The sequence below is a fragment of the Gallinula chloropus genome, assembly GCF_964237585.1.
Source record: "Gallinula chloropus genome assembly, chromosome: 1".
In the NCBI taxonomy this organism is placed as follows: Eukaryota; Metazoa; Chordata; class Aves; order Gruiformes; family Rallidae; genus Gallinula; species Gallinula chloropus.
This window is the reverse complement of record NC_140085.1, coordinates 60,315,134-60,337,021: the sequence shown is the minus strand read 5'-3', so window position 1 is coordinate 60,337,021 and position 21,888 is coordinate 60,315,134. Positions and strand designations below refer to the sequence as shown.

Sequence of the window (21,888 nt, the reverse complement as noted above, 5' to 3'; positions counted from 1 at the left end):
CTTCTGGTATGTCTTGATTCTTTTATTATCTTGATGTAGGCACTGCTCTCTGCAATCCCGCTTGTATGGTGGCTATCACTTTCAGACTCTGCTTTCATGCCACCAAAAGAGCAAATAATGAATGACAATATGCCAGGATGAGTGGAGATGCTCTCAATCTGTGATAGATTCATAATTTTAACCTGAAAGCGTGAAAGTACTACCCACAAGTGTGATCTTTAATGTTGGTGATTTGTGGTTGTGATAACTATTGGCAGGTCCTGGCTTATCAGTGTTCTACTGACATGCCTAGGAAGGTAACTTCCATTCCTTACAGGGCACTGTGGCCCAGGGATAGGCCACAGCTGTGGCGCTCACCTGGCTGCAGCAAGGGACCTCCTGTCACACCTGCCAATGAGCCCTGACTCCTGAACACCAAGTGCCTGGGTCAGCACTCACTTTATATACTTTGCATATAATAATATACTAATGCTTTAGGCTGGTCATAAAGCAAAGGGTATATTAGTCTCCTGCATTTCATTACGAATTCTGAACCAAATTAAGTGTTACTGTGCAAATAACCATCTGGTGATATTGCACATAGTCTCAAGCACACACCATTTATTTCTGTGGTGCACTGGCAACACTTTGTACAGGGAATAGGAGTCATTTAAAGCAATTTTGCAGTTGATGTTATGAAAAAGAATATATCAAGATTTTTCACAGAAGATTACCCGTACATTTTCTTCAGTAACCCTTATCTAAGTAAACAAAAATGTGCTACTTTTAATTTGTCACCAAAATTGTATGATATATGATACTGTGAAAGAACTGCTTTTTTACAGACTAGCATGATGGGAAAACAATAACAAATATCAATTACATGGTTACATTATAGTATGTATTTGACTCCTGCTGACTAATTTATCTTGCCTTTTTTTTTTGCCTAACCAACAAAACAATAGCACAATTGCTATTCTTTCATTATCACTGTCATAAAGTCACTAGTAATGTACCCAAGCCAGGATACCGGAGCCCTAGAGTTTATTGGAACTACAGGTACTGATTTCCAGTTGGTCAGAGGTAAGGATCGGTTTGGCAGAAGCATTATGATCTTTATTGTTTTCAAAAACATACCAGTTATTGAAATATATATACATAGTGTGTGTATAAATATGTTATATATGGTAAAATATACAGATACTACACTTTTTATATATATGTTTGTGTGCATGTATCTCTCTCTCTCTCTCTCTCTCCCCCCTCTGTGTATATAATCACATATGGATGCATATGTTTAGACACAGAAACATATTATTTTTAGTATCCAGGGCACTGAATATAAATAAAATAATGTGTCTCTAGGGCTTTATGTGATTGCTTTTAGTACATAAGCATTTAACTGATAACTACCCATGGCTAAGATATACAATTAAGTTTGAAAAATCCTACTCTGGTTAAAATGAATTATTCAGCTATTTTCACTGTAAACCTATTTTCCTCTTCTAATTACATTGATATATTTACCTCTGAGTAAAAACAGTCTTCTCCAAATGAAATTTTGAATTCTTTGTCTGCGTATTGTCACAGAGACTTTGAGATTGTTTAGATTTATTTTGACTGGACACATCTGTTATGAAAACCTCACTATTCTGCATGTGTAGTTTTATTAGATTTTGCTATACAGTGTATCTGTATTAAAATCACCATCTGTGCTCCTGATTGTACAAACCATGAACATACAACAGATAGAAAGGATATGAGTAAAAATCCAGAAAGGAAATTAACCTTACCCCAGAAATACAATTAAAGAATATCAAATCTCTGATCTGCATGCACAAATTGAAGAAATTCCAACTTAAATGTAACTCACAGTCTGTTGAAATCAAAGCGCAGTAAAGTGACTTAAAGTCTATATTTCAAATGTGCCCACTTAATTTTAACCAAGATTTTAGTATCTCTAAATGACATCCTTACTGGGACTAATTTTTTCTCCTACAGATTCCAGTTAAAATCAAGGATATGGTTCCTATAGAAATAATTTATATATATATTTTTTAATGATAAAGAACATTCTTCTGAAGTAGAACATGTAAAATAATGCTTTTATTCTGGGATTACTGTAGAAAATAAATTATGATAACCATTTTCTAATGCAAAGGAATTGTGCATATGATTTTTTTTCTTCACTTTTTTAACCATGGATTCTACATGATGAAAGGTGTCAAAGCTACTCCCTCCAGTTACAATGCCAATCCAGCTGGATCATTTCTTATAGACTGAACCAAGTAAAACAAGCCCTCTATAACTCCTCTTGGAACAATTCTTCCTATATAATGACAGTTGCGTCTAATATTAATCATTGCTTAGTATTTTCTAGTGCTGACATTTTCCAATCAAGATCTCAAAGATGTGTGAGTATCTAATTTTGCCTCAGCAAAGCCACAAATATATTTTTTACATTTTTTGATTCAAAGTAAGATTATTTCTATATTTATTTCTATTACAAATATATGATGGGAACATGTATGCACTGAAATAAGCACTCTCTCAATTAAAAAAAAAATTCTGATATGACTGCTTAGGTAATCATTAACCAAGGTACATTGATCCTTTGCTTAAACCCAGCACAGCCTCTGCTCCTGTTTTTCTCACAAATATTATAAACTGTTTTATCAGCATTGGCAGAGCAGTAGCAAAATGGCAATAATTTTGTTTGTAGTCCATCAGCAACAAATGTGGAATTGATTCGTCATTCTTGCAGACCTTGCTCTGCTGACTGACAATGGAGGGCCAATATAGACCTTTGAGAGGCAAATCACTTTTGGTTCATGCTATTGCTGACAACACTCACAGATGTGTGAGATGTTTTACAGTCATGCTAGTTAACTACCTTCGAAATATGCAGAATATTCTTAGAGTGCACGTGTACTGTTGAGTTCAGGCAACCTAATGTGAAAATGCAAACGATACATCTTTTGGCCCATATGTTATTTGGAATATTGATTAATAAATAGGAACCTAGTGAAGCTAAAAGTTGATTTTATTTATTGGCTCCTGTCATTAATTTAAATCTTTTATGCAAATGCAGCAGGTAAGGTCTATTCACACATTAAAAAATATATTATGGAGAGTAAAAGGCACAAACCATAATACTGCAATCTTGTTATGCTATTTAAAACCAGGTTTAAGGGTTAGTGGATGTAGATGCTCCTAAAAAATTATGTAATATTTAACAAATATATGCAAAATTTCATAAGCATTCCAAAGAAGCACATTAAACAAATAATAAAAACATATATTGTTCCAGCAGATTAAAACCAGAAGATAATGGGTATGTGGTTTTTGGTTTTCATCAAGATAGATACTCAAGAAGATTGCCAATGATAAAGAATCAACAAGGTAATTCTTGCAGTAAAATTCTCTTGATCCACATGAAAAGCCATTTGAAAAATGTCAAATAACCTTGAAGCTGGTACAGACAGAAAGATAATCAACTATATTCTTAAACCTGAATTGCAGCTCCATTGCAGGATAAAGTGACAGACATTTCAAAGTTTATGAATCCCAAAATAACAGATCAAAGAGAAGTGATGAATTCTTTCTGATGTCTAATGAAAGGCACTGTGTGTACAGTGTGACCAAATGAAACATCAGACCGAAAATTTTCACTGATACACTTTGTACAAGTAACAGTGAGCTCTACAGTGTAAATCAGATTAACATGACTTTAAATATACGCTATGTTATTTACTTAGCAATTTGGTGTGTTTACAGTAAAGCACTTGCTAACATAACCTTATGAAATCAGGGCTGGTGCAAGCTGTATTCCATTAATTTGTAAGCTCCCTAAACAGGCTACCAAATAGATGATATTAAATACAACCTGAAATTATCCCCATGCCTAATCTCATGCTGACTATGAATAATCCATCTCTAAAATAGACATATACAACAACCTTCCAGTTTCTTTAATCTCCTGGAGTTTTCAGGTGTGCAGGTAAACTATTGCAAAATATGCTCAGCCACCCATCTGGCTCCTGGCACCCCTGCGTTCTCCTCTCAGCTTATATTTCTTTGGCTCTTATCCCACCTTCTATTTCTCTCCCTTTTCCTATGTTGGAAGGGGAGTATGTGGTAAATAAGAAATCCACAAAACCTATGCTAGAAACACAGGGCTTTGCTATTCTGTAATTCTCCAGAATAAAGTAGGGAAGATATCAGAAGACCAATTTACTGCTTTTTGTGACATGTTCTTCAGCATCATGGCTCTGTGCCATACATTGATATACTTGTTTATTGTTTTGCAGAAATGTCATGACAGAAATGCTCCATGACATAAAACACTGTACAGACCCCCAGTATAGTTGTGTTATATCATGACCCCTGAATACAATGTCTCAACAGATCGAGTGGATGAAGATGTAGTCAGAGAAACAAGGCAGGAAGAGGATCTCCACAAATTCTTTCAGGAAATGTCACCTCTAGACTGTTACACAGTCATGAATTTAGGACATGCCTATGTTTCCCAGAAAGTGTACAGTATCCAGACAATGTATCAGTAAATCACTTGTTTTCAGAATAAGTATCCTCATTCATTTGTTTAAAACACACACAAAAAGAAGCAAAATAATATGCTAGATTAGGCTTATGCTCCTTTTGATGAAGATGCTAATTTGATGGAGCATTTGTGCTATAATGTTTAGAAGACTCTGGGAATTTCTAATATGCAGTCATCACTAATTCAAATGTATACATAAAGCATTAAACAAACAAAGTTTCTAATCATTCAGGACCAAAATTTTATTAAATCAAATGTTTCTGTCACAATGAAAGATTAAATTGATTTGAAGATATTTGCAAAATATATTTCAAACACCTAGCTGTCTGCTATTATAATGTATATTTAAACAATTGCTCCATAGATGCACAGCAGGTTTGGGGGAACAGTAAATAATGAGCAATTAGCAAATCACAGTTTTACAAAGCTTTTCAACCTTTCACTATGTTCCTCTAAGCATTACATTACAAAACCTGTATTTTTCATTTCTTCAGAAAATACAGTTAACAGGTTATAGTAGTTTAAGAGTAATGCTAATTAATACACAGGGATGTGGTACAGTAGAAAATTGAGAGGTCCTAGAGATCTCAAGCTATTTTGTGAACAGCTGGAGTAAAACTAAACTCTACTCTTCAATCATAAATCTGTGGCACTGGGATTCTCTCTAGTCACAACTCTTTATATAACAAATCTCATTAAAAAAAAAAAACAAGTAAGTAAAAGAAGTATTAGCCACAATGCAAGGCTCTAAGAAAACATCAAAATTGCAAGAGAGATGCTTAGTAGCCTGAATCTATAATTTCAGTAGGAGAGTAAGACTCCTTCCTTGACAGCAGTAACATCCTGAAACACCCTAATCGATGCAAATTTAGTATTTTAGAATATTTAGAAAATAAAACCAGAAAGTATCAATTGTCTTTATGACGTGATACTGAAAGCAAAGTAGGATACACAAGTTACGAAGCGCTCGTTATCAAAGATTTCATTAGAACTATTACATATGCTGGATAAGTGAAGGAAAAATAGGCTATTCCTTTGGCTACATTTTTTTTTTCCTCAAAAGAACGTCTCCATGAACATATGAGCAAAGACTATGAATTCTTTCTGTTAATCACAGTCTTTCTTAGAAATTGGTTTCTTCTGAAGAATACTTAGAAGATGTTCAAACTAGATGAAAAGTCAGTGCAAAATTTGAAGATGCTATCAGTATTACTCTTCAGCTGCCACACCACACATCCTACTTCAAATGTGCAGAGACACAAATTAATGCTTTTGAACATGGAGTAGGAGAAATTTACAGGAAAAAATAATAAAAATAATCATTTTGGTTCATTAGTGTATTTCAAACTTAAGGGCAACAATAACTTTTTGTAGAGTTAACATTTAAATAGATCACTAAGGTTAAAGGCAGAATGAAAGCAATTACCTATACCACATGCAGATTGCATTTCAAAACCAAGATATTTTTAATTACATGCATCTTTGCAGAAAAGATATAATTTGGCACAATTACATAGACATTTAAAATTAAAGTTCAGATCACAAAGAAGGTCTCTCCAGAGTTAAACCTGTGTAAAGTTAAAGCTTGGGGGGAAAAAAAAGTAATATGTAGGAGAGAATTTACAAAGCAATAAGTTTCAGTTACAGCATTCTAAGAAAATACAGTAAAATGAGGTACTATAGATGCAGGCTGTTTAGAACTCTTACCCCAAAAAATATGTCATGAGAAATACGTATAACTCATCTAGCTTGGCCTTCTTCAGAAAAACAGTCATGAAATTTCACTGACTTTCATTCAGAGTTTTGATTTCCATAATTTCTGAATTTTGGTTTGATGAAATTCTCTGTATATTATACATTTGAGAAATTCACATGCAATTTTTCTCAGCAAACTATTCCTTTAACAACACTTCTACTCCAAAAAACACTTTGCATTGTGTTACAGAAAAAGAGTAAAGCCATCAAGGAACTCCTGTAGGAAAAAGTGCCTTTAGCTAATAGGACCTGAAACAGCTGGGGAACAAAATATGTTTTCACATGCAACCATGGGTAAAAAGAACACACCATGGTTAGCTGAGGTTTTACTTTAAAATACCTACATATTAAATATTACAGAAAATTTCACTAGAGGGAATGATGCTGCAATCATGTCTTTAGCATCCCTCATGGTCACAGTCAAAACTGCCCTCAATTGCTAAAAGTATCTGCATTTCTTACTGGTTTCTTGTCTTCCCTGTGTAGCAAAAGTTAAGCAATTAACATGGTATTTGAAAGTTCTTTGGTAAATAAGTGGCTACATTTTCTGGTGTTTCTGATATAGAACAAAAAGAATCATCCTCTCTCTTGAGGTAAATAATTTATACATTCTTTTATGGATGCTATAAAAAAATATAATTAGGGTACCCTAACGAACACACTAACTCACTGGCAGGAAGAAACCCACTGCCCAAATAAGAGAATGCATGCAGGCATATGGAAGCAGACATGTATGGTCTGAATCACCTGCAATCTCTCTGACAGCTCCAGGAGTTAAATTTCTCCTCAAAGGTTGAGTAAAATTCTATAGAAGCAAGAGGGAGATGTTTTAAAAAGAAGCCTGAGTGTTTTAAATATAATCTGTCAATTGGCAGAAGCACTGTAATGCTTTTTGGCATTTGGAAACAGCACTGCCATTTTCAATAAGTGCTGAAGAAAAGAGTATAGTAGTGCAGTAATATATAAACTCAAATCAGTAATTCCTCTAATTTCATATTCTACACAGTCTATTTTCTGTGCTCCTAAAGTATACCTTTGAGATAATAAATGTAAATAAAACTGTATTTTCCATGCCACATTTTCTACTAATAAGGAAATATGGAAAATTCAACATATTAAACAGAAACAGAAGAGTTCTGGAAAGCCACGTAGCATACGATTCTCACTAACACAGGAAAATTTTACAATGGCTGGATAAATCTTTTAAGAAGAGCAAGAGAAAATTCATGTGCATACTAAGCACATCCTTTTTTAAAAAAGTTACTTTTTTCTGAGTATACTATTAACTAGATACAAAGCTTAATTTTGCATACACGCCTTGGGAAAAAGTTCTAAAGGTCATCTTTTGGGACACTATCCATTGAGAGATCTGGGAAACAGAGAACTCTGTTAATGGGAATCACAACAGTTGTCATTTAACACTGCACATTTCAGCAGAAAGGGATTTATAGCCATCACTGTGGGCCACAGTACCATCTGCCTAAAATTTATGCACCCCGGTCCTGCGGAAGCTACTAGAGCCTGAGTTCCTGGTGATATGTGCTGCTAATGAAATATCTTAGTGTGTTGCTTGCACATACTGTATTTTAGCATAATTTTAAGAGTTACACGTAACACTAGTAAGAGGATCTCAGAAGCTGTGGAACAAAAGTGGTTATCTTGTCAGTAATTTCAATATTAATTTCCATGAAGATCATAAATTACAAAGCCAGGAAGAAAAATTCACATCCCACTTCCCTTGCAAATGAGACTCATTTTCCCACAATTTGTGTGTAACAAGGAAGCAGGTTAGAGGAACGTTATTGGAATTTGAAAATGTTCATATTCATGGGGAAAAACATCGCATTTCTGTTCAAAATGTTCATAGACAGACACTATTGGACCACTGAGCTTTGCTATTGGATGCATCACTTGCATCTGGTCTAACTGCTAGCTGCAAATTATAACCTTCAGCGGCAAAACTATTCGGAGACCATGGGTAATGTGGATCTAGATGGAAGCCAGCATCAATTTGAAAGCACCTGAGGGATAAGCAAATTTACTAATGTTTTGTGGTAATTTCAACTAAAAATAGGAGACAAATTTTTCAGAAAATTGTTAGCAATATCTACTGTTCATCTTAGCTAAAACAGACACAATTAATAGGACAGCATTTACCAGCTGTGACCAAATAATGGGTTCCAGTGCCAGCATAAAAGGAAAAATTGTAATCATTTTGCGTACATCTTCCGGTAACTGGTGATAAAAAGCAAGTATTATAATGATGACTACTGTGTTTAATTAATCTAGCCAGTTCTCTTGCTCCAGTCTGCATGAAAACTCTCTAACAGCAACTCTGTCCTTCTACCACCATAAATCCATTGTAGCAAAATAAAACCACAGTAAAATAACTTTTTTCCCCAGTAAAATGTATATTTTAAAAAAAATTATCTACCCTTTAAGTATAATAAGGCCCATTTTGTACCTAGAAGCCCACTGCCTGATTCAGAGAGCTTCTGCTCTTTGTAAGCAGTAAGAGACCTAAATTGAGCTATCTGTGCATTAGGTGTCTACATACAGGCTTGTTGTAAGAGTCAGTTGACTAATATATGTTTGGTGTCATCGTAGTGACAAGGTGCATTCCATCCTCACCTCTAGCTCCAAACAGAAACAGCTAGCCTGTCAATTTTGTGTTGTTATCTGGCAGCCCTGGCAGATGAACCACTGGGTTAGCTGGCAAATGGGATTTACTGGAGCTCCACAGACTAGACCTGAATTTCAGACACTTGGCTCACAAGTAGACACTGAAATTCAAGAGTCCTAATTTTGAGCTGATCCCATGCTCTGTAAGATACATTATAATGTTTGCTGTTTGTAAGCATGTTTTAATAAGCAGCTGATACAACATCCTCCAGTTTGACACAATTTAAAACTGAGACTTCATATTCAGAAGAATATGTCATTTAGTTCGGTAATTCTACCTCTATGCCATTTCTGTTAAACTTGCAGTAAACATAACAATTCCCTTGATAATTTGATACATATTTTATATTGTAATTTATAGAGATAATTGACTTTTTAAAAGTATTACACATTGCTAGCATATTTATAAAATTCACATACAGTCATTCTGTGCAGCATCTGTGTGAAAAGGAGATAAACTACACATTCACTTTTCTTATAGACAATTGCCTTTTATAAACTATTGGCTTCACAGAATCAGAAGAGCAACGAACCATTAGGGGAACATCCTTGTTTCTACAAGTTCAACTGAACCAATGTCAGTGACTTACAGCTGCTACTGGAATTGCAGACCAAAGCCCTGCTCTATTTCCCTTGTATGAATACGTACAATGATTAACTACATAAGCTAATTTCCCCCAATGGGCCCATCTGTCCACCTCGATTGACCCTGCAGTTTGATGTCAATACGGTTTACTATTCCCTATCAAATATGAAGTGCTTTGGGAGATGTTGTTGGCAACCAGAGGTGAAATCAGCTTTGCCAGAGTTCAGGGTGTTTTCACTCCCCTTGATATATATGTAATACACTACAGTGACTTAAATGAGAGCTTATTTATCTTCTAATGATGGAAAGCTATAGCCTCTCAATTTCTCTCTTTTATATAAGGATATTTCAAATCAGTATGTATGGATGCCTGCAGTTTTTCATTGGTGCTCGGTGTTAGAGCAACAGGCTCTAGCCTTCAGAGAAAGGTGCTACCTTAACAGAACCACTGCTACTATTTTTTTAATCTCTGAATCTGGTACTTGTCATCTGCCTAATTGTATAGTAGTTTAATCAGGGGACCAATTTTCTGTCACCGAGTTATGTTTAGATATAGCCCTGAATATGTAGTACACTCTTACAGTCAGTATGAGAAAAAGGATATGAAAGAAAATATGAATTCTCTCAAGAGACCAGACACTGAGTGATGGGAATACAGAAATTACTGAAAAACATACATTCAATTGCCTTGGAAACTTGGCCTATATATTTTCATATATAGTACAGTAATTTTTTAAGCCCTGTATTGCCTGTGCATTCACTGTGGACTCTAGTATAAAACCAGGCTTATATATTGCATTTGTCTAATTAATTTTGTCTCATTTAAATAACTGTGTGAACATTATCTGAAATCTTATTCAAACACAGTAACTGAAAATAATCCACTCATTCTCCTCCCATATAGCTCTTTTTTCATTATTTAATTGAATTTCCATTTTTCAGCTTTAATAATTCCTCATAGGAAAGTGGAATAATGGTATTCCAATTATGTTAATGTTCATGTTATGCTTGGTTGATTAAATGTTTTTAGTTCCGCATAGACACAAAATTTGTTAAAAAAGCTATGAAAGTCCTATATAAAATGAATTTAATTATGTATTTTTTTACACCTTACTAGCAATACAAGTTTTACTAGTTTTTTTCATGTGGCAAATAACAAGGTGATGCTTTAAAATCCTGGTCTCATGCCCAGTGAAGTGAACTTGGATTCAATTTGATCACAAATGGGAAGGATTAGAGGAGTGGGATACATCTTAGTTGGCTTGACTCACCAAAAGGACTGCTTTCTATTTAATAAACACTAGTGCAATTAATAGCTTACACAGCATACTGTAACAAAATCTCTTGAACACAAGTGTCCTGGACAGTATGAAATGGAAGAAAAAAAAGAGATATTTTATTTTTGCATGGATAAAGTGCAGTTACTTGAGGGAAGAAAGAGATGATTCAAAATATCTAGATCATCGTTTATATAAAGAAAGTGATAGTATCTTAATTACAGATTCAATTTTCAAGGAGTTACTTTAAGAAAGTAACTTTTTCTAGCTTAATATTGGAAAAAGATTACTTTAGTTGTCTCTATTTTACATGATCACATGTACTCCATTTTCACAGAATTACTTGGTAGTAATTTAAGTTTGTGTTTTCAGTTTCTGCCTAAAGACTGAGCAAAATGACATCAGTAAATGCACATAACCCAAACCAGCTTTAATCCAATTCTATTGCTTGTCTGACTTGTTTTGGGAAGTGTGAGAAGCACATGTCAGTTTGAGATTGAGAACATGATGGGGATGTTGGCCATCAACAGACTTCTTTATTTGTGTTTTCTGGCCTCAGAATTGTCTCTCTGGGATGTAAAATTACTTGCTCTATGTGTGTACAGTTGTGTGTGCAATGCAATTACATGTCGCCATTCATCCTTTCAAACAAAAGAGAACAGTCTGCAAACTACCATGCAGGAACGAAAATATCTTGTCCAAGTTCACAATAGTTGTATGATACCAGAGTCCATCATGAAACATTGAACTTAAAAGGGAAGAGATAAACCTAAATTTCAAATCATCCATGATATTTCCTCCATCAATGTTAACATTTATATAATGTGTGTACACACATCTATGTGTGTGCTTAACTCAATTTTGCAGTAAAATGGAAATTCATGTTTTTAAATTGTTTACACTCCTTTTTCATGACCAATAAGAATCTATCACTAGCTCTTGGATTTATTTTGCTCACAAGGGAATAGAAGAACGAATAAATCAGTAAACAGAAGGTTGTACTAATCTTACAACCACCTTAAACAAGCCTCACTGAGCACCTTACTCAAAATGTAAATTATCCTTTTTTTTCTGACAGTTTTAAGAGAAGTGACAGGGAACACATGGGACAGAGTAGTAAAGAAATTGAACCTCAAAAGGGGAGAAAGTGTTTTATGTTACCTCCTGGTTAGCAGCAGCTAGTTCTTCTTCCAGTGCAGAGACTCTTTCTAAAGAAACCCTCAGTCGTTCCCTTACCTAGAAGAAAAATCAAAATATGTGCAGTAACGTAATTTCTATCAGTCTTTAAAGATTATATAATGTGCCATATGCACTACTGTATGCCTTGCCAGTCTGTTTGCAGGCATGTGTGTTGCATCCTTTATTGAGACATACTGTGTAGTAAACATTTAAACCTAACTACAGGAAGGCTTTACCCATGAAAATAGGTGTCAGACTTGAAATGCCATGTTGCTTTTCCACAGCTTGCCTATAATTTTATCGAATACAGAGTAAACATAAATATTTTAAAACCACATTACATATAAAAAGGAAACGTTTTTCATAACCATCCTTTACAAAGGCTAAGGAGAGAAGAATATCTGCAAATGTTTTAAGTCCACTCCATGGAAGATAACTAATCTGGGTCACATTAATTGAATGCAACAAATTTATCAAAAAATAACTTGTAGCATTGCCTCAGACACATATACTAAAGATTTCTGATATCATCATGCAGCTTTTTTGGACAAGATATATGCTCATAAGCAGAAAAGACTGCTGTGTTCATACCAGTTCTGTAGATGACCTGTTCTGTTCTAAGAACTTCTATGATCTACTAATTTATTATTATATTATCCAGTAATAATTATTGATATGAAGAAAAAAATAATGTAATATATCTGAAAACATATATACTCTTCCTTGAGTGCCCTGCTCAGCATCAGCTCATGTGCTGATAGACAACCTAAGCTAGCAATGCAGGTGCCAGTCTCCCAATATGAATGTAGGTAAATCAGACTTAAAAGTGATCTTCAGTGCTGTGTGTAGGTGATTCTCCCTCTTCTGACTATGAAGGGAGCCTATGGCAACCTCTCCTAATCTGCACTAATTTATAAGGCACCTCAGAGTAAATTCCTTTACAGCCTGTCTAAACAGCCAACATTCAGGATATATTTCTATTCTTGTCCCAGCTGTTCCAACTGAGGATCCATGGATGTTTAAGGCTATTGCCAATGTTTGTAGAAAAAGTTAGCCTATTCTATTGGACCAACAGGTGCATCTGGAAAAGAAAACAAACCAAACATCAATAGTTGGTGTACTATGAAGCATCGTACATTTTCACATATGTAAAATTATTTTCAGATCCTTGATAAATACATGAGCCCCCTGAAAAGGATATGTAAACCCTAATGCTTTCATACTTATTTCCAATGATACCTCTTAGTCTAATGAATATTACCTTTCCTTACATACTTTATTTTCCATTACTACTGACAGAAGTGAAAATTTGCAAATAGATTCAATACATCCTAAGATTGGCTTAAACTTTAACAGATGAAAATTACTTATTAGCAAACTATAATATAGCATGTACACTAAATTTGTCCCAAGTAAACTTCAAAACTCACTAATTCTAAGAACAAATACATATCCAGGAAATGAACACTAAAAAACCCACAAAACTATTTAGATTTTCTAACAAGTGCAAATCTAGTTGCCTATGCACTACTTTGAGGTTTTGGTCCTCTTTACATACCTTAGCTCTATTAGAAGAAATAAAATGTTAAAATACAATTTATGTAGTCACATGAATTATCTGAATGCTTTCAGATAGCTATAGTTTTATTATAGACTGAACAGTGTTGCGAGCCTTAACAGAACAGAAATCATATGTAAAAGGTGCTCAAACGAGCAAAAGAAAAGTGTGTTGAAGAGTGTTAAGGTAGAAGAAATCCCCACGACCAGAAAGAAATCTCACTGTTACAGTCCAGTTTCCAATTTACTAATTTTCCTCCTGAAAAAAAATCAACTGTCAACGTTCGCAAAGATGTATCTTAATTTGACATTTCCTATGCGGTATGACTATGTAATCCACAGCTGACCTGCAGTAACTGACCGTGCCTGTTCCTCACCTGATGTAAATGAAGTTTAAGGCATCTTGAATTGGCTGTGACTGAGCCACCTCTGAATGACAGTAATAAGAGAGTGACAGTCACTACAAACTTTCACAAATGTTTCAACTGTTTTCTCTACACCAGAACAACAGAACACAGTGAGAATATGCAGTGGAACCCAAAATGTTTTCCATGTACTGTTTTTCATCAAAGATGTATGTAAAACCCTTTAATCATGAAGCTTGCTTTTCCAAAATGAGCTCCATAATTTCTGGAAAACATGTTCATAAAGCTTCAGGTTTATGGTAGTACACAAGCTATCATCACAGTCATTTATATAAATTTTTAAGTATTCAATTCTAACACATTTTGAATATGTAAAGTTAATTTGAAATATTATATTTTAAAATTCTAATTTATTCATACTTTCCATCTAATAATATTTTTCATAAAAAGTCATTCACATCAAATGTGTAACACAATATTCTGGCTATAGTTGAAAAACGGTAACTACTTAAATAGCTGAAAAAGTATGTCCCTTTCCTATTTTTTATTTTTGAATCATATTCTGCGTGAAAACCACCATTATTACTGCTCAATGATCTATTTTCCCTATCTAGATGGAGAAAAAGTCCAAGTATGAGTCCACTCTCTGGCACTTGCATGTCTCTTCTCTCCCTACTGCTACTACCCTCTTTGCCTTCCCAGAGGTTCCCGATTCCTCTGTGGATCACGAAGCTCTCTTTCTGTATCCTGCCACCATTTCACTATTTCTCCACTGTTAAGATCCACGTCCTACCAGTGAGGGGTGTAGTCCTGCCTCAAGAGGCCTGATTTCAATCTCTAGATACAGTGGGAGCTGGCAGACAAAAATTTCTTAGTGAAAAGCTTAACTTAGATGTAAAAAAATTGAAACTAATCTTCCTGGCTTCAGTCCTCTTGGCTTTAAGCACTGTTGAGGAACAAGATGATTGAGAGAAAAAATTCATAAGATGGTAGCTGTCAACAACTGAAATGAAATGCAATTAATTGCTAATCTAACCTTACATTTTCATAACTTTCCACCACATATTAGAGCCTAAATGCTTTATAAATGACAATGCATGTTTAAAAAAATATGTCATAAGATATCCAACACTGGCATTCACTTTGAACAGGGTAGAATTTGCAAACCAACTAGGCCATATTATTGAGGAGATCACAGCTTCACAAGGAGCTAGAATCAGAAGAATTATTCTTAACGTTTATACACAGTGACATGAATCCTTTGGATATTTTAAAGCCTGAAAACACTACCTGGAAATAATGGGCATTTGTGTTGAAAAGAATTTAGGAGAATTATTTGTTTACACAGAACTTCAGAAAATTAATGTCTCTATTCAGAATATCAAGCTATTAATTTCTTTTTTATTTTTTCATTCTTGTCCAGTTATCAGGAACAAGATAGAACAGCATCAGTGTGACAGAGAGCAACATTTGGAAATTGTTTCCCTTGCCTTCCCTCCCTTGTAGATACAAGGTTACTGTGCTGCCTTTTTTATAATGTCACCAAAATTTCAGTCTGATGGCTCTTGTTTGTTCAGAAAAGCAATTCTGCCTTGGCACAGATAATTTCTTTTTTCCTTTCATCTGACTAGTGAAGAACTAATGCAGGCTCACATTTGCCACAGTGACATAGAAAAGTTGCAACTAATTCTTCATTCACATACATAGCAGCTGCTAAAGTTGAGGGAAATCTTTGATTCTATCAGTAAATAAAAAGGAAAGTGCTACATCAGAAATTTCTGGAGAATTTTTTGTTGAGTTACAGCCTAGAAACTGTAACTTTATTTCTTGCTTTAAATTTCTTTTTTTCAGTCTTCAATTGATTTCCAAATAAACTTGGGGAAGAAAACAAAAGCTGAAAAAAGTTTTAAATTTGGTCATTCAAATTCCAGGGAACAATACAGGCTACTAATGCCATACTAATGTTTGTGTTTTAGATACATTTTGAAAAAAAGGTTTTACTCTGAGCAATATTTACCAGTTAATAACTGTATGAATGCTCTCCTGAACTATGTAAGTTCATATTGAATAGCCTTTGATTTCAAATATGGGGCAACAGCCAAAACCTCTGAAAAGCCATATAGAAATATATTGTGATTAATTTTATATTGGATTTCTTCTTCACATTTCTGTTACAGAAACAAGACAAACAGAACTATCCTCATTTCTGAGAGATGCAGGAAGGTCTATGAATCCTGGTAACTATCTGGTTAGAGACAAAGGAGCAGGAATAAGTGTAAACTATTTTTATCTTGTGATTTGTGGTTTTTTTTTTTTTTTTCAGATGATAGACGCAAATGAGTGATTAGAATATTACATTGTTTTTCTTTTCTGGAAGTCAAATACAGTAAGTGAGTAAATGTAGTTCATAGATGTAAACATTATCTCATTAAGATTGTGTTTATCACTTCAGAAATAACATGCTGCTTAAATTCCATATGGTCCTTCAAAGTATTTCTATTTTCTTGGGCACTAGATAGAGCTGTAGTAAATTTCGTTTCACAAAGTAAGACTAAGCTGATGTCACCTAATCTATCAGAACATGCCATAATATGCAACTTTAAAGAGCAGATTCCCATTACAGTGCCACAGTTTCTCTCTCCATGTTAGAGGGTGTATCCAACATGGGCCTGGATGACTGGGTATTCCACTAGCTTTTAAATGCAACCACATTATTTTGAAATTTAATATAGTCAATATCATGTTAGCACTGCTGCTGGTGTATAATATCACCCATCTTTCTCCGTTCCCTAGCAACTGCTTCCCACTTTTTCCCTTGCTGTCAAATTCTTTCTTCTTGCTCTCCAGATCTGCAGCACCCAAAGAGCTTTTAAAAAACACTTGCACATGTTAGAATTGAATCACTTCTTTTTAATGAACAGTCAATTGAATAAAAGCTTTCCTAGCTACCTGCTAATGAATAAAAAGATAGTGATAATGCTGACGTGAATAGGTTGGTTTTATTTGCAAGAATATTGAGTATAGTTTTCCGCCATGAATTAATCTTAAGTGAACCAGTGTTTTTTAAATCATAGCTAGGATAATAACACCTGGGAGTTGTTTTCCTCTGTGAAGATCACCTGGACACTTGTCTTTAAAAACTGGGTTTGGAGACGAAGTTGCTTCAGTTTCTTATTTTCAAATGAACATTTTAAGTGTTGAACCCAAAGTTTAAACCAAACAAGGAAAAATGTGCAGGAAAATAAACATGCTCAAACAGTTATTTGAAGTCACTTGCAGATATAAAATGGTATAAATAAAATAACCATTTTTCTACTTTTTATTCTTTCTGAATTGCATACAATGAATATATACTTCCCAACCTGCCCTATACCCAGTATCTATTCTTACCTTTACGTTACCCGAACTTCTATTAGCTATTCAGCTCTAACAATGCCTAGTAAGCCTCATCTTCATTTGTTGTATTATAAATTATTCCATGTATTACACATATGATATCCTAAAATGTCATAGTGCTGTGGTACATTATTTCTATGACTTCTCATTGCATGAAATGAAACAAAGAAAGGTGTCAGCTTCTTAGCATGAGTAAGAGAAGTCTTTGAGATCTGAAACATTAAGATGGTTGGGTTGATTAAAAGAAAAGTTTCCACACAGACTGTCTTCATAGAATCAAAGAATCACAGAACAGTAGGGTTTAGAAGACACCTGCTAAAGCAGGATCACCTAGCGCAGGTTGCACAGAATTGTGTCCAGGTAGATTTTTAATATCTCCAGAGGGGGTCACTCCACAGCCTCGTCAAGTGCTCTATCACCCTCAAAGAATTTTTTTCTCGTGCCCAGGTGGAACGTCTTGTGTTCCAGTTTGTGCATGTTGCCCCTTGTCCTGTCACTGGGCACCATTGAAAAGAGCCTGGCCCAATCCTCTTATCCACCCTTTAGGTATTTAGAAGTATTAATAAGATCTACTCTCAATTCTCTCTTCTCCTGGCAAGACAAACCCAGGTCTCTCACACTTTCCTCATAAGTCCAGTCGTTATATCATCCTTGTAGCCCTTCGCTGTATTCTCCCCAGTAGTTTCTTGTCTGTCTTGAACTGGGGAGCTCAGAACTGGACACAGTACCCTGGCACCCACCTCGTTCAGCAATGGGCCCACATTTTTCCTAACTGTCCTTTGTTGCCGATTTACTTGAAAAAGCCCTCGATGCTGTCCTTGAAATTTCTTGCCAGACTTAATTCCATATAGGCCTTAGTCTTCTTTGTTGCATCCGAACATTCTTATTTTCCTCCCAAGTGGAAAAAGTCTCTTTGTCCACATTCTGTGAATTTCCTTCATCTCTTTGATTGTTTTTGAGAAGATCCTTACTCATCCATGAAAGTCTCCTGCCTCTTTTGTTTGAGTACAGCTGCAAATTTCATGTGAGTTGCTCACTAGCAAAGGCTGTTAGAAATGTTAAGTCAGAATTTCATACCAGTCCAAGTCATACGTTCTAACCTCTAGTGTTTAAACCTTCCATTTCTTTAAATACTCATTGTGGGACATAAACAAACCTTGCATTTAGACAAAACAAGCACTGAATTTAAGTTTGAGCAAGAAGAAAACCTAGAATTGGTATCAGAAGTGCCCATGTCCTGTGTTTTTAGCTTTCTAAAAATTTTAGCATACTTAGATATGTAAAGATATTTGATAGTTTCTGTGAAATTAAATTTCTAAATAATAATACTAGTTAGTGCAGTATCAATTTCATTTGCTATGACACAACTCACCCAAGGAGACACAATGAGATTTCTTTGTCATACACACAAAAGAGTAAATTTCATAATCCCCATGCCCTAAAGTGAAAATTTTCACAATATACACTACAACAGTGCAAGAAAAGACTGTGAAGACTGTTCCTTGGCACATCTAGGGTTTCTTATGCATAATGGGAAAAGAACAACAGCATACACTAACTACCTTCTACTCAGGTAGGTTGTACCTATTGGGTTCAGCCAAACAGGACTGTCTGTACAGCGTGGAAAGCTCATGACAAGCTTTCCTTCTACAGGAAGTGAAAGGATGTTGAAGGAATGGTCAGACACTGAAATAACTGTCAGTGGCAGCCATGCTTTCTCTGAATAATGTAATCACAGCCATGATCTCTCTGTGGCGATCTATGTTTCTGACAAAAAGTAAAGGCAAAGTCCAGCTTTCATGTAGTATGCAGAGAGACAATAGGCTTTTTGAATAAAAATATTCCTGGTTCTCATATTTAAGCAGGCCTTCCTGGAAATATGAGGCCTGAATTGATATGTTTTGTTTTCACTCTTCCAGTTTGTTTTGTATTTTTCATTGAATTTTGTTATAGTAATAAGGACATTTTTGAGTTCTTGAACTGTGCACATAGGAATCCTTGCATGACCATTCAACTTTGTGGTAGAGCATGATACAGCACATCAAAATACTAGAGTGTAGTAAGTGAAAACATGAAAGAAAATTTTCCTTTAGGAAGAATGTAAAGACTTTATTGTGATGAAAAAACAAGTATTTCCATTATTCATGTGCAAGGGGTCATGATACATTTTCAACACAGTTTTGACAGTTTTCCTTTTTACCCAAGACATACTTTGGTTTTGGGTGCATTGTCTGGTGGGGCAACATTTACATCCTCTGACAGCAGTATATCATATGGCATGTTTTTTTGACTCAGTATTTACTGTAAAGTTTTGCCATCAGGCCACCCTGGGCACAGCAGAAGTCTGTGGGAGTGAAGCATAACCCAGAGTACAGGAGGACAAGACACAGAGAAGTCAAAGGGAGGAGATTTGCTGGGTCTGAGGGTGCTGAGAGACTTGATTAACTTGTCATACTGAGGAATTTTTCATCTTTGAAAGGTAATGGCACTCAGGAGATTCTTGATGAGTGGAGAAAACAGAAATGTTGTTTCCACCATCGTGAAAGGCAGGAATCACCCTGGGAAGATCCAGGGAAGTGCAAGTTGACCAGTGTTGGGAAGGTTATCTTCCTGGAAGTCACTTCCAGGCACATGATGGACAAAATGGTGATTGGAAAGAGACAGTATGACTTTGTCAAAGGCAAATGTCATCTGGCCAACCTTACTGCTTTGTGTGATGAGATGCTCAGCTGCATGGATGAGGAATGTTTTTTACTTTGTCTTTACCAAGGCTTTCCTCAAGTTCTAGAGAAAAGGGTGCGATAGGAATTGGATGAATTGGATTCTAGAGTTTATAGAAAACTGGCTGGACTGCAAGCTCCAGGTTCATAGGCTCAGAGGTTTGTGATCAGTGACTCAAAGTCCAAGTGGCATTCTATTACTGTGAATGGAATAACCCCAGGCAACAAGTTAGGCTTGGGGAAGAGAAAGGATAACTTTGCAGAAGGGACTTAAGGGTGACTAAGGCCAAACACATCTGAGTCAGCAGGTTGAGGGAAATGATTATTCCCTTGCAGAATTTTAAGACTGTATCTGGTTTTGGGCTGCCCAGTACAAGAAAGACACTGCCAGATATCATTGTAGACGCACCAGGTTGGTCATGAGATGGAGGACGCAACATACAAAAAGAGGCTGAGAGAGCTGGGTCTGGTCAAACTTATGAAGGGAAGGTTCATGGGAGATGTTATTGCTGTCTGCAACTAGCTAAGCAGAAGATGTGGAAAAAAACCTCAACTCCAGCTGCTTCGTGGAGATGCAGAATGACAGGATGCGAGGCAACAGGTACAAGACTCAATAATGGAAACTACAGCTAGGTATTATGGGAAAAAATTACAAGGAGAATAGTGAAACATCAGAATAGGTTTTCTACCTGGAGATATTTAGAAGCTGATTAGAGAGGACCCTAAACAACCTGAAACTGTCGGTTCGGGTTTGAGCGGGAGGTTGGGCCAGATGTCCTCTAGGAAATCCAACCTACATTACTCTGTTAATCTCTGAATTGGATCAATGAATTTTCACAGGTGGATTAATACCTTGTTTCTGAAGGGTCTAAACTGAACCTAGCACGTAATTTTTCTGTCAAAAAAAGTGTAGAAAAATAATTCATATGCGGTTAAGGTTTTTTAGCAAATTTGTGTGGATGCAGTCTTTTCTACTTCCATTACTTTTGAATAAAAATCCAAATAATGCTGACAATGTGAGGTATAATGTGATAGTTACATTCTTAGGTATCTGGATGCCATATAAAACGTTTTGATCCATTCCTTCTAAAGAAAGATATGTAACCTAAATAAAGGATTTTTACCTGATAATAACGTGTGCCAGGTTTATTCCAAATCATTTAAAAACAGTTTAATAAACTGTTTACTTGATTAATCTTGGAATGTTTTGTATTAAAGATATGATTTATTATATATATATAAAAGGTTGAATACAGATATGAATAGCACATAGAAAAAATTAACTTTGGCTAATCAATTTTAAAACTTGTTTTATAATGTAACAAATCTCCTGTTAATATGATCACAGATGGCTGATTTTTCTACACTGATAATTATAATTACCACTGGGACAGAGACCCATTATATACATAAGATGCGTAGCTGTGCAACTGCGAATTTTTTAAATGAACTGAATACTGATTTTAATGTGTTACATTAAAAAAATTTACAACAGAATTTTCAAGAATATAGGTCATAATATTATATTTAGCTTCAATGTAATTCTGTAAAATAGTTTTCAAAATGAGAGGTACAGTACCTAAACACTAAGATATTCACAAAAGAAGATGTGCGAAAAGTAGGTTAACTGCTGAGTAATCAAAATCTATTTGATGTTTAGTTCTTATTTCTCATATTTTTCCAATACAGTGTCAAAAAGTATAAAATCAGGGGAGCTCCCTTCTCTCTTTATAGTTTTATTGATGTTTAAAGTGTTAGATAAAAGATCAAAGCTCAGACCATAAACCCTATCAATCCTCACAAGACATTTTTAATAATACAGGATTTTGAA

The 21,888-nt window shown here is 35.1% G+C and overlaps 1 protein-coding gene across 4 annotated transcripts in view; it reads right to left on the bottom strand.

Moving 5' to 3' along the window:
* PPFIA2 (PTPRF interacting protein alpha 2) overlaps nucleotides 1–21,888 on the bottom strand; it is a gene marked incomplete at both ends in the record, with an annotated part of 322,124 nt that overhangs the window by 89,044 nt on the left and 211,192 nt on the right. For 3 of the 4 annotated variants that reach the window (XM_084276255.1, XM_084276256.1, XM_084276257.1), the window contains one exon: nucleotides 12,002–12,076. The exons of the other annotated variant lie outside the window; for it this stretch is intronic. In XM_084276255.1, coding sequence (XP_084132381.1) covers nucleotides 12,002–12,076 — 75 coding nt within the window. The remainder of the gene's footprint in view (nucleotides 1–12,001; nucleotides 12,077–21,888) is intronic. 4 annotated transcript variants of the gene reach the window in all.